This window comes from Mirounga angustirostris, unplaced genomic scaffold, assembly GCF_029215605.1.
Source record: "Mirounga angustirostris isolate CCGP_5_RB_7025 unplaced genomic scaffold, mMirAng1.0.hap1 SCAF_3, whole genome shotgun sequence".
Taxonomy (NCBI): Eukaryota; Metazoa; Chordata; class Mammalia; order Carnivora; family Phocidae; genus Mirounga; species Mirounga angustirostris.
Window position 1 is genome coordinate 1249831 of NW_026991711.1, and position 13233 is coordinate 1263063.

The 13233-nt window shown below is 50.1% G+C and overlaps 1 protein-coding gene across 9 annotated transcripts in view; it reads left to right on the forward strand.

Annotated features, from left to right (window-relative positions):
• Positions 1-786: 786 nt before the first annotated feature.
• Positions 787-13233, forward strand: part of TUBGCP3 (tubulin gamma complex component 3) — a 72138-nt gene continuing 59691 nt past the window's right edge. For 2 of the 9 annotated variants that reach the window (XR_010409870.1, XM_064585894.1), the window contains exons 1-2: positions 1508-1704; positions 11677-11784. Coding sequence is in view for 8 of the 9 variants with exons in the window: in XM_064585894.1 (XP_064441964.1) it covers positions 1515-1704; positions 11677-11784 (298 nt within the window). In the remaining variant the exon portion in view is untranslated. Of the gene's footprint in view, positions 991-1501; positions 1705-11676; positions 11785-13233 lie in introns of those variants that run through there. The other 7 variants (XM_064585891.1, XM_045869726.3, XM_064585893.1 and 4 more) reach the window with 7 other exon arrangements.

Sequence of the window (13233 nt, forward strand, 5' to 3'; positions counted from 1 at the left end):
CCTCTGGCAGGGACGTGGTGGGGGGGTCTCATCTGTCCTGACCCTCTGGCGAGGATGAGTGTGGGGGGGTGTCTCGTCCGTCCTGACCCTCTGGCGGGGACGGGGGGGAGACCTGGTCCGTCCTGACCCTCCTGCGGGGACGTGGTGGAGGGGGACCCGGTCAGTCCTGACCCTCTGGCAGGGACGTGGTGGGGGGGTCTCATCTGTCCTGACCCTCTGGCGAGGATGAGTGTGGGGGGGTGTCTGGTCCGTCCTGACCCTCTGGCGGGGACGTGGTGGAGGGGGACCCGGTCCGTCCTGACCCTCTGGCGGGGACATGGAGGGGGGGTCTGGTCCGTCCTGACCCTCTGGCAGGGACGTGGGGTGGGGGGGACCTGGTCCGTCCTGACCCTCTAGCGGGGACGGGGGGGTGTCTGGTCCGTCCTGACCCTCCTGCGGGGACGTGGTGGGGGGGTCTCATCTGTCCTGACCCTCTGGCGAGGATGAGTGTGGGGGGGTGTCTCGTCCGTCCTGACCCTCTGGCGGGGACGGGGGTGGGACCTGGTCCGCTCTGACCCTCCTGCGGGGACGAGCGTCGGGGGCGGTCTGAGCACCGGGAGCACCGGGGGCCCCTCGAGCAGCGAGCGGCCGGGGCGCCGCTGCCGGAACCCTCGAGGCCCGGCGGCTGAGTTCCGGGGAGCGCGCAGACGGAGCGGGGACCGCTCGGGCCGGCGCACCCGCGGCCCCCGGCGCCGGAAGAAGCGGAGCACTGTGGGAAGGGCGCGCGCTTTCGGCGGGTTCCGTCAAAATGGCGGCCTCGGCGCCGGCGTGGCCCGCGGGGCCGTAGCCGGTGCGCGGCGGCGGGAGGCGGCGGGCCGTGGGGGGGGCGGGCGAGGGCAGGGGCTCTGGGACCCCCTGGGCCGGCCCGGGCGAGCATGGCGACCCCGGACCAGAAGTCGCCGAACGTCCTGCTGCAGAACCTGTGCTGCCGGATCCTGGGCAGGAGCGAAGGTAGCGGGGCTGGGCCGGCGGCTCGGGGCTCGGGCTCGGCCCGGAGGCCGCCGGTCCGCGTGAGGCCCGGGGGGCGCGGGGGCGCGGGGGCCGCGGGGGGCGCGGGGGGCGCGGGGGGCGCGGGCCCGCGCGGCGCCGCCGCCTGCGGAGAGCTGCAGCCGCCGGGGCGGAGGCCGGGCCTGGCGGGGCTGAGTCACTGCTGCCGCGCGCCGCGCTCTGGGGCGAAGCCGGGGCCGGCGGCTCGCAGGCGCGTCCACCCTCTCGGGCGCCGGCGGAGCGGTGGCCGGGCGAGGGGGTGGCCGGGGGCGGCCGGGCGTCACCCTCGCCGCCCCTGGGGAGGCTCTGGCGGCTCCGAGTGGGATGCGGGGGGGAGGGCGCGCCTGTTCGGCCACGCCTCTCTCCCGAGGCCCTTGGGTTGCCCTTCCCGTAACGCTGCTGCTGGGGCTTCGCCCTGCAGACACTGCTTCCCAGACCCAGCCCTGGACCGTGTGTAAAGACATTACGGGGTCGCGGTGCTTTAAGAAATGGCAGCCCGGCCTCTCCGGGTGTTTGCTTTGGCGGCAGCGGTGAGCTGGGGATGCGCCGTGGAGGGGTTACTGTTCCTTCTGCACCGCAGTGTGGCCAAGAAGTTGTGCCGTTTTTGCTGGAAGGCGCCAAACAGAATTACTTTTAAAATATCGAGGCTAAATTTGGATCTTCCATGGTTCATGGCAGGTACACAACTTATTTGATGGTCTGTGGTAAGGGTAAAGGGATAAAGGCGGGCTTTTCCTGGCGTATGGAGTGACCCCACCTTCACACCGTCCTTGCGACGTTTTATGAAGCGTAACTCTGCCACTTTATTCATCCAGCAAATCTCTGGGCTCGCCACCCCTAGGCACTAAGCTGGGGGCTGGTGATGCAGACAAACACAGACCAGTCGTTCCGCAGGGAAATGTGCCTTCTGGTGGAGGAGACGTGGTAAGATAGGTGAACGTACGTGAGTGGCAGATGCTGTAATGAAAATAGAGTGGGTGACGCGCGGGGAGAGGCGAGGGAAGGCCCCTGAGATGTTTGACCAGAGCCGGAGGCAGTGAGGGGGCCCTGGGAGCATCGGGGAAGGAAGGGTTCTGGGGAGAGGGACGGAGAGAGCGAAGCTCCAACATCAGTGTTTTCATTATACCGGCGGGTCCTCAGTTTTCCTCCGGGGACAAACCACACAATCGTCTGTTCCCGTTGCCACAGATGGACTTTGAAGGGCATTTATTGTGAGGTAGCATGACGTTTCTCAAAAAAATTGAGGCTCCTTTTGATTGACTGACTGTTTGATCCCTTCCAGGAGATTAAAGCACATTTGGTTAATCCTTTTTTAATGTCATGTCACAACTGGCCTTATACTTTTGTAATATTGCTTTTTCAGTGCTGTGGTATTGAGGAATAATTGACACTTGTAACTTTTTTTTTTTTAATGTAAGCTCTCCGCTGATGTGGGGCTTGAACTCATGACCCTGAGATTGAGAGTTGCATGCTCTATGACTGAGCCAGCAGGGCTCCCCGATACTTGTTACTTTTGTTTTTTGAGAGAGAGAAAGAGAGAGTGAGTGAGCGAGCGAGCTGGGGGAGCAGGGGAAGGGGCAAGAGAGAGAGGAAGAGAATCTTAAGCGGGCTCCCTGCTCCTGATGTGGAGCTCCATCGCAGGACCCTGAGATCATGACCTGAGCCCTGAGCTGAAATCAAGAGTTGGACGCTTAACTAACTGAGCCACCCAGGCGCCCCTTGTTAGTTTTAACACGAGTTTCATATGAATCAGTTTTTCATAAAGTATTTAAAATTTTAATAGTTGGCTTGAAGGGACCCTCAGAAACAAAGCACCTAACTGTATTGGTATTTGACATTTTTATAAAGTTAGTATAACCATTATTTCTCAGCCTTTCCAGCCTGAGAATTTGCTTGAAATGCATACTGCCAGCCAGTGACTGGAAAATTCTCTCTCTCTCCCTGCCTCTCTCCCAGAGCACATTTTACTTATTATATCTTTGGACAGTCATTTCTGTCCTTGGAGACAGTGTTCTTGATATTACAGTTTCACCTCTGTCAGGGGCAACTTTCCTTTCCATACTTCGTAATCCTTTTTCTGACAAGAGATAACAAAAACAGGAGCTTTTATTTGGTAAGTATTTCAACATAAATGCTTAGGTATGACGACAGTACATGGTGCATTGAATTAAGATGATCGCCCTGATCTGTAGCAGGGCTGGGAGTGTGTCCTGAGCCGCAGTGCAGAGGAAGGAGTCTCGTCTTGCTGGTTCTTGAACCTCAAGTGGTACTGCTGTTAGTGTCATGATTTTCCAAAAATGGTGAGGAACTCTTGATGAAGTTCCCAATAAGTTATGGTCTTCCCTTGATTATATATACTTGGAGAAATCAATGTATATTAACTAGACATTAAGACTTATGTTAAATGTATGTTGAAATGTGCACTAAATGCCTGTTAACATATTGAAATTTCAGAGTTTTAGGCTTCATTTTAAAGTTGTGCTTAGTGGGCTTACTGTTATTTTAAAATGAATTAATATATAAAAATCTTGGTTTAAATTTCTAATATAGTAAATATGGATAGATTTAACCTATATAAATAAACAAATCCTTTTAAGGATCCTCAATCCTAAGAGTGTAAAGGGGCCCTGAGACCAAACAGTTTGAGAACCACAGATCTAGAGCAATGTTTTTTGTTTTTGTTTTTGTCCTGGAGCGTTGCTTTTCATTCAGCTGGAGCCATGCATTGGATCCCCTGTGGTCGGGGAGAACCAGATAGCAGGGTGGCGGTGGGCGTCACTGGCGGCCCAGCAGCCCATCTGTTGTGTCTGTGGTGTATCTTACTGTGTCTAGGTCTTCGCACCTTGTCACTTTGTATAGTTCACATGGGGTGCTTACTCAGAATGAATCTTGTGGGCCCCGTCTGCAGAGATTCTGATTCTGTAGGGGTCGGTGGAAGCTTGGTACTTGCCACACTGGCATGCCGTCCCTGTGACCCGCATCTGGAGGGACGCGGCCTGGCTGGCTCCAGAGCTCCACTCCCCTGTGCTCTCGCCGGCGCGTCGTCCCGGCCTGGAGGACAGCTGCGCTGTCTGCATGAGAAGGAGCAGCGAGGCACAGACGCCGGCCTCACCAGTCAGTTCACTGTCTGTCCCCGGCCACCTCGGGACACCCTCGAGAGCTCACAGCTGCAGCGTTTGCACTCCCCGGAGCCGCGAGGCTTTCGTGCATCTCTGCGTTTGGTTTTCTTTGATCTGAGTGTGCGTGGAACCTTTTTGGGATCTAAAAGGCAGCGGTCGTTTAAAAACTCTTGGTCCCACATCTAAGGGCTCTTGGAGCCTTCGCGATTGAGACCATGCAGTCCCAGTGCATTTCTTGCCCTGGTGTCGTACCTCTTCCAGCCCCTCTTCTGCGCTGCTGCCAGACGGTCCTTTCTGGAGAAGAAATCTCATCACACCAGGTGAAGAGAATTCATTTGTTTCCTACGTGTAATCTACAAGATGAAGACCAAATTATCTTGCTGAGAAGTTAAAAGCTGGGTGCTTTGTTGCGTTATGGTTTTAATGGCTGTGGTAGACATAACATGCATTGAAATGACATTTTCAGATTAATAATAATAATAAAAATAGCTAACATTTTCCAAGTACTTGCCAGACACTGTGCTTGCACCGTGAGCTAGTGGATTTAGCTCCCGGTGATGCTGGAAGGTTGGAGAACTTACTGCCCTCACCTTGTAGCTGAGGAGACAGATGTGCAGAGAGTACGTAGTTTGCTCGCTGTCACTGAGCTAGTGAATTGCAGGGCCGAGATAGGAACCCACATCTCTGGTTCCAGAACCTGATGTCTTGAATTAATTCCTTCCTGTTCTGTGTAGCATCTGCCACCTTACTTGCCTGTGTGCTGAGTGAAGGCAGCACAGTGCTAGTCCTGCCCATGGTGCGGCCTCTCGCCTCCGTCCTCACCTGGTTGTTCTGAACACCTGCTTGTTTCAGAGTGTGTGTGTGTGTGTGTGCGCGCGCGATTGGCACAGTGTCTGCTCTCTGGTACTCGTCTGATGCTGTGTCCTTGAATCTGCCGGTGCCCGGTTCTCCTTGGAGAGATCTTAGAGGCTGGGCAGCAGAGCACTGGCTTCCCTTCCGGGCTCTGGACACATACGGCAGGTTGGAGGTGGGGACAGAATGCGTTCCTCGGGTGTTTTGTGGTAAAAAAAAAAAAAAAAGTTGAATACCCTTTTTTTTTTTTAAAGATTTTTATTTATTTATTTAACAGAGAGACACAGTGAGAGAGGGAACACAAGCAGGGGGAGTGGGAGAGGGAGAAGCAGGCTTCCCGCGGAGCAGGGAGCCCGATGTGGGGCTCGATCCCAGGACCCTGGGATCATGACCTGAGCTGAAGGCAGGCGCTTAACGACTGAGCCACCCAGGCGCCCTGAATACTCTTTTTTTAAATCTTGGACTGAGCCAGTCATTAAAGAGCTACAGCCTGGAACTCCTCACCTGGGTGTCAACGGAATGACTTTAGCTGTTATGATTTGGATTTTAGGACCCATTGGCGTTGGCGTCCTTTGAGAAACAGAGTACGCAGTAGCGCTGGGCATCTCCTCGTGTCCTTTCACGTGGCGGGCTCCTCCCTGTCAGAGGGCAGCTTCCTCAGAGAGGCCTTCCCTAAGCAGCCCATTTCACGAGGTCCTCCCTGTCATTTGCCGTCGTGGCATCCTGCTCGTTTTCTGAGCAGCTCTGACCACAGACTAATCACCTTGTGCGTTACTGGCCTCATTTTTCGGATTCTCACTAAGACTGCCTTGTTAACCACTATGCTCTGTTCTGCTCTTAGGGCCCATGGTGTTTAGCACAGAGTAGCTGCTTAGGAATTATTCTTCCAATTACTGATTGAGCTTAGCTGTACTCTAGAAAGGGAATAGGATTTGGGGAGTATTAAACTAGAAATTTGTAGTCAACATTGTTTGATATTTCGCATTTTAATCTTCGATGGTTAGGCTCACTAAACAGAGAAAAATTGTCACTGTGAATTTAGTAGTCCGTATTCTATGCAACTACCCCTGCAACTTAGGTATGTTTTATTTAAAAATAGCAGATGGATTTTCAAATATTTGATACCAGCAAGAAAGATAGCAAACTTGGTTGGCAAGGAGATGGGGAAATGGAAGGCGGCCGATGAGGCCAAGGTGAGATGCTGCACGGGACCACAGGTGCCTTGTGCAGAGACCGGGGCGGGGGGGTGGGTGGGGGGAGAGGGAGAGCGTGCTTCTGGTGTGGAGGAGGTTTGAGTGTTAGAAAAGTCAAAACTTGATGAAACTTTTGGAGCAGAGATAGTAGTCTGATGTACTTGAATAGGTTGTTAGTAAACTAGTTTTTGTAGAACTCAGGATCATGGGAATCTAAAAGTATTTTTTAAGTAGAATAATTTTACAGGTACCCCTTTGTAAGCAAGTAGTTTCCACTGCCACATATTTTTTTCTTTAAGCAGTCTCCATGACCAGTGTGGAGCCCAATGTGGGGCTCTAACTCACAACCCAGAGGTCAAGAGTTGGACGCATAACCAACTGAGCCACCCAGGCACCCCAATGCCACTTTTAATATGTATTTATAAAATTAATATTTACCCCATAGAAAACTTTAAAAGTATGAAAAATTATGAGGAAGAAAATTAAAACTACTCGCCAATGTTAGGATTCCACAGAAACACTCTGATTATTTCTTTTTGCTTTTGGTTTCTTCTGCTTTTTCCCCCCTTTGTATTCACCAAGTCCTGAACACATTCTGTGCTATTTGCTTGCCCTGCATGCGTGTGTGTTTGGGTGTGCTTGAGATAGGAAGGCCGTGTGAGGAGGTGACATTTAATGGAGAACCAAGTGACGTAGTGGAAGGAGTCCTGGGAAGATGTGGGAGAAGACGGTCAAGGTCTGAGCTGGAAGCAGGTGTCGTGTGCTCAAGGATTGGCAAGACCGCAAAGCACGGCCAGTGCGTAGCCAGAGCAGCTGGGAGGTGAGAGGCAGGAGGTGCCTTAGTGAAGTGGCAAGGGACCGGGTTGGGTAGGCTGTCCTGGTGAGTTTGGATTTTATTCTGTGTGTGTTCGGAGGGTTCAAGCAGAGCGATGATATTATTTATGTTTTAAAAAGATCACTCTGACTTGGATAATTTCGGGGGGCAAAAGTGGGAACTGGGTGACCAAGCTAGCGAGGAGACTCCTTGCAGGTGGATGGCAGCTGTGGAGTAAATACCTACAAGTGGGATTGCTAGGCAGCACGGAAAGCGTATGCTTCGCTTTTAAAGAAACTCTCCCTGGCCAGTGTGTGAGAAGAGCTCCCGAGCTCAGAGAGCTCCCCGCCTGGGTGGGGGCCATCTGTTTTTATGGCCCCAGTTCAATAGAGGAATAATGGCGTCTCGTTGTGGTTTTAAATGGTGTTTCCCTGATGAGGAATTTCATTGAGCATCTTGTCATGTGTTTCTTTGCTGTTCATCTTTGGTGAATTGTCTGTTGAAAACTTTTGGATTTTTTTGGGGGGGTGGATTTTTTGGATTTTCCCCCCTTTACTGCGTTTTGAGAGTTCTCTCTATTTATCTGATTCAAGTCCTTTGTTGTGTTTTGCAGATGTTTTCTCAGTATATTCATTCTCTTAACAGCGTCCTTTGCAGAGCAGAAGTTTAATCTTGGATGGACTCCAGTGTGTCACATTTTTTAATGGTTCAGGATTTTGGTATTTTACGTAAAAACTCTTTGTCTAACTCCAAGTCACAAAGATTTCTTTGTGAAGACTACTTCTTCTGTTGTTTTTTTTTCCCCCCAAGAGTGTTGTAGGCTTATGTTTTATGCTTACTGTGACATATTTGAATTAACTTTTATATATGTTATACGATGTGGGCTGAGATTCTTTTTGAATTTACCAAAGAAACTATTTTCCCCCCACATTTAAGTTGCTTTATTCTTTAAAGTTTTTAAAACAGAGCTTTAAAGATTTTATTTATTTATTTGAGAGAGAGACAGCATGAGAGGGGAGAGGGTCAGAGGGAGAAGCAGGCTCCCCGCTGAGCCGGGAGCCCGATGTGGGACTTGATCCCAAGACTCCAGGATCATGACCTGAGCCGAAGGCAGTCGCTTAACCAACTGAGCCACCCAGGTGCCCCTAAAACAGAGCTTTGAAAATATAATTCTTTTTTTTTAAATATTTTATTTATTTTTCAACAGAGAGAGAGAGACAGTGAGAGAGGGAACACAAGCAGGGGGAGGGGGAGAGGGAGAAGCAGGCCTCCCGCGGAGCAGGCAGCCCGATGCGGGGCTCGATCCCAGGATCCTGGGATCATGACCTGAGCCGAAGGCAGACGCTTAACGACTGAGCCACCCAGGCGCCCCTGAAAATATAATTTTAAAAAAAGATTTTATATATTTACTTAAGAGTGAGCTGTGGGAGGTGGCAGTGCAGAGGGAGGAGAGAGAGAATCTCAAGCAGACTCTGTGCTGAACGTGAATGCGCCTCGGGGCTTGATCTCACGACTCTGAGTTCATGACCTGAGCCGAAATTAAGAGTCAGCTGCTTAACCGACTGAGCCACCCAGGCACCCCTGAAAATATTGATACCATGGCCCCATTCCAGATCAATAAACCATGATTGGTGAAAGATGGGGTTTAGAATCAGTATGCTTTATTTTAGAATGAGTACAGATTTATAGGAAAATTGCGACTATCATACAGAGTCCCCTTATATTCCACACCTTTCCCTTTATTAGCGTCTTACATTAGTATGGTATGATTCTTCCAGTGAGTGAATCTAAGGATGCATTCGCTACATACTTTCCTCAGATTTTCTCACTTGTTACCTGATGTCCCTTTACTCCTGTACGGTTCTTTCAAGGGTACCATGTTACCTTTAGCTGTCATGTCTCCTTGGGCTCCTGTTGGCTCTGATAGTTTCTCAGACTTTAAAAAATTATTACTTTTTTGATGACCTTGACAGTTTTTAGGATTAAAAGTTATTTTATAGAATGTCTCAGTAGGGATTTAGCTGGTGTTTTTTTTCCTCGTGATTAGACTGTGGTTCTCTCTGTTTGGGAGGAAGGCCCCAGAGGCAGAGTGCCCTTCTCATCACCTAGTATCCAGGGTGTATCCTGTTAAGTCGCTCATCACAGTGGCCACTGTGGTCGTGACCTTGATCACCTGGCTGAGGTGTGTTTGTCAGATGTCTCTTCCGCCTGGTGCTCTTCCCCATTTCCACGCTCTCCTCTCAAATGGGAAGACACCGAGCAGCCCACACTTATAGGCTGGGTGTTACGGCATACCAGCTCCTTGAAGAGGGGCAATCTACAGAAGTTATTTAGCCTTCATTTTCAAAAATTTCTATGGGGTCAGCGGCAATATCACCTCTTTGATTCCTAAATTTGTGTCTGTCTTTTCTTGGTCACAAATTTATGTTTCTCAATTCCATGGGTTTTTTTGTTTTGTTTTTTTAAGAACAAGCTTTTGGTTTCACTGATTTTGTTTTTCGTATTTCTGTTTTAAGTTTCATTGATTTTTGCTTTTGTCTTTATTTCCTAATGGTCTGAGTTTGCTTTTCTTTTTCTAGATTTTATTCTGTAAGCTGATATTATTGACTTGAGACACATCTTCCTTTTTTTTTTTTTTTTTAATTTATTTATTTGACACAGAGAGACACAGCGAGAGAGGGAACACAAGCAGGGGGAGTGGGAGAGGGAGAAGCAGGCTTCCCGCGGAGCAGGGAGCCCGATGTGGGGCTCAATCCCAGAACCCTGGGATCATGACCTGAGCCGAAGGCAGACGCTTAATGACTGAGCCACCCAGGCACCCCTCATCTTCCTTTTTAATAAAAGCATTTTATACTCTACATTTTTTCCTAAACACTGCTTCTGCTGCGTCTCAATATTTTAGTGTGTTGTATTTTCATTTTCATTCAGTTCAAGATTTTCTTTTTTTTTTTTTAAAGATCTTATTTATTTATTTGACAGACACAGCGAGAGAGGGAACACAAGCAGGGGGATTGGGAGAAGGAGAAGCAGGCTTCCCGTGGAGCAGGGAGCCCGATGCGGGGCTCGATCCCAGGACTCTGGGATCGTGACTTGAGCTGAAGGCAGGCGCTTAATGACTGAGCCACCCAGGCGCCCCTGTTCAAGATATTTTCTGATTTTCTTTGAGACTTTGTCTGGCCATTGTGTTATATAGTATTATGTTGATTGCCTTCCAGATGGTTGAGGATTTTTCAGATACCATTTCATTACTGATTTCAGGTTTAATTCTGTTATTGGTAGAGAGCATACTTCGAATAATTTTAGTTATTTTGTATTTGATGAAGTTTGTTTTGTGACCCCCAGTGTAGTCTGTCCTGGTGAGTGTTCCATGTGTATTTGAAAAAAATGTGCATTCTTTAGTTGGTGAGCAGACGTTCTGTAAGCATCACTTAGGCTTGGCTAGGCTTGGCTTGTTGTTGCGGTGCTCAGGTCTGCATCCTGGCTCATTTTCTCTTCGCTTATTTTTCCGATGACCGGGAAAGGCACTTCTGCCCATGGTGCCTGTGGGACTGTCTGGGGATTTCGTCTTGTTCATGGTTTTTGCCTGGTGTAGGTTGGGGTGCACCCTGCGGGGTGATTGTGCCTCAGTGGGAAGGTAGGGGGTGTTGCTAATGTTACCGTGTAGGGATATTGACTCCCGGTGTCTGGGAAGGAGGGCTGGGATCCGTAAGTTCAGTCTGCTGCTTTTACTTCGTGTCCTTTGCTGTCCTAGTGTCCCAGCCAGACCCTCTATGATTTGCCTGGGTGAGGTCCTCCGTGGTTGTCTGGGTTGAATGGGAAGGGGTAGAGGACCCAGGAGTCTGTTTTCCAGCCAGACTTCCCACCAGTCCTCTTCTGCCCCAGTTCATTCACGTCTTCTGAGCTGTGGAGTTCCCTCTTCTCCGGAGCCTCCCTGGGCTTCTGCAGAGGGAACTGAGTTTCTTGTTGGTATTTGTGTTGTGTGCCCCTTCCCCCCTCCCAAGCGGACATTGAACTTCAAGTCTCACTGTCCTGAACCAGTTCCCACCAATCCATTTGCCTTCCAACTTCTCACACTGGTTGACTTCTCTTTGGTGTGGTTTCTGCCTTGTTTTCTTTGCCCTTGTGGGTTTCTGCTTTTGTAAAAACAAACACAAAATAGTTTATTCTCAGTTTAGTGGGGTTGTTGAAGGGAGTGGAGGCAGACATCTGTGTTTAAGCCATCCTCTCGATCCGAGGTGCAAACATGGTCCGTTAAGTTAGTTGGCTCACTTTGATTCTCAATACCCTCTTTGGTTTTCCATTTTTGTGGACGCCAGTCAGCGTTGGAGCTTCTTGGGATGTTCTCTGGAACGGGTCTACTTCTCACGGACTGTGTTCGGGCTGTGACTTTCCCTGCTCCTTTTTTTATGATTATGAGCCCATCTCATTGTCTGTCTCCTAGGATTCTTCAGACTGGAGGCCTGTTACTGTCTCCCTTTCTTGTTTTATGGAACTGTATTTTATTCATTCATTTGCTTTGGTTTCTTAATAGCTCCTCTGTCCCCTTAGTTGAAACCTTAGGAAGGTGGGAGGTAGATAGATGTGCCCAGCCCACTGTCTCCCCCTGGAAACACGAGGTGATCAGAACTTACCCTGACTGGCAGTAATTTGCATCCTTGTGTTCACCTTGCAGCTGACGTAGCCCAGCAGTTCCAGTATGCTGTGCGAGTTATTGGCAGCAACTTCGCCCCAACTGTTGAAAGAGACGAATTTCTTGTAGCTGAAAAAATCAAGAAAGAACGTACGTATTTTTCTTTGGTGTGTGGTGTGTAGGATTCTTGAACTTGTGTACGTGCATATATATACACACGTATGTACACGTGTGGTCCCAGGCGCAGTGTAATTACAGGGGCTGCTACGTGTATATAAAAACATATATTAAAAATATGGACAACTTAACTGTGTCTTTTATTAGAATATAGTGCAAGAGGCTTGTTTTATTTTTTATTTTTTTCAAAGATTTATTTATTTATTTGAGGTAGAGAGCATGAGGGGAGGGCCAGAGGGAGAGGGAGAGAAGCAGACTCTCTGCAGAGCACGGAGCCTGACCTGGGGCTCGGTCCCACCACCCTGAGATCATGACCTGAGCAGAAATCAAGAGTCGGACGCCTCACCGGCGGAGCCACCCAGGCGCCCCGAGGCTTGTTTTAAATACCGTGTAACAGCATAATGTGAGAGTGAGGGACGTGAAGGGCTTAGGTGAGCTCCTATGCGCCTTGTGGTTTGCAGTATTTATTATGCACGTTTTGACCAGATAGTGTAGACCATTCTCTTGGCAGTAAGCAGCTCAGTATTACTTCTATTGATTGTCAACATCCAGACTTCTAGTACTTTAGCACTTGTGAACGTTGTCATTCTCAGCTGATACAGAAAGCTCTTCCTTCATTAGCGTGGGGTTGCCGATGTGTTTGTTCTCTGATGGCGTGAGGTGGGGCTCTGCCGCCTCCCTGTACTCGGGACTGTCGGAGGGAGGGAGGCTTTGCACAGAAGGATCCATGTAGGAAAGTTCGTCCCGTGCCAGTCGGAGGGTGGTTTTTCCCCAGAGGCCTGCTCCTCACAGCTCTCCGGGCTGTTCTTGCCCCGCTTCGGCTGCCAGCAGAGCAAGCCTTGCCACGAGGGTCCGCGCGCTCTCCCTGCTAAGGCCTGGCTGTTAACTGCCCAGACAAGATGGGCTTCGGCCTGGCCTGTGACTGTGTCGGCCAACCCGTGATGACGCCTTCCAGGACTTCCCTTCTTCCCTTCTTCGCGGCATAGCCTCCAGCCCCCCGCTGGTGCGTCCTTCACTGCGTCTGGCCAGCGGTCTGTGCGCGCCCTGCGGCGAGCCGCGCAGCCCGACTGGAGGGGAGGCGGCCCGCTGGCCTGGCGGTGGCGCTCGCCTGCCTCACCGTGGCGCGGCTCGCCTGGGCTCCGTCGGGCCTGTGAGCGGTCAGCCCTGAATGACCCGTCCGTTGGTGTTCCTGAGCGTGGTGTGTTACTTATGGGAGGGCCGCGGATGGAGTATTTATCCTGCTATTAACCTCTGACATCTTATTTTTATTTACATTTCTTGTCTGTAAAACTGAACGTAATTACGAACATGACTCTTCTTGAACCCTGATGACTGTCACATCTTAGATTATTTTTGTATTTCAGACTTCAGAGTATCTTACATTTTGGATTATTAGTGACAACTCCATTTGTGAGGTACTAT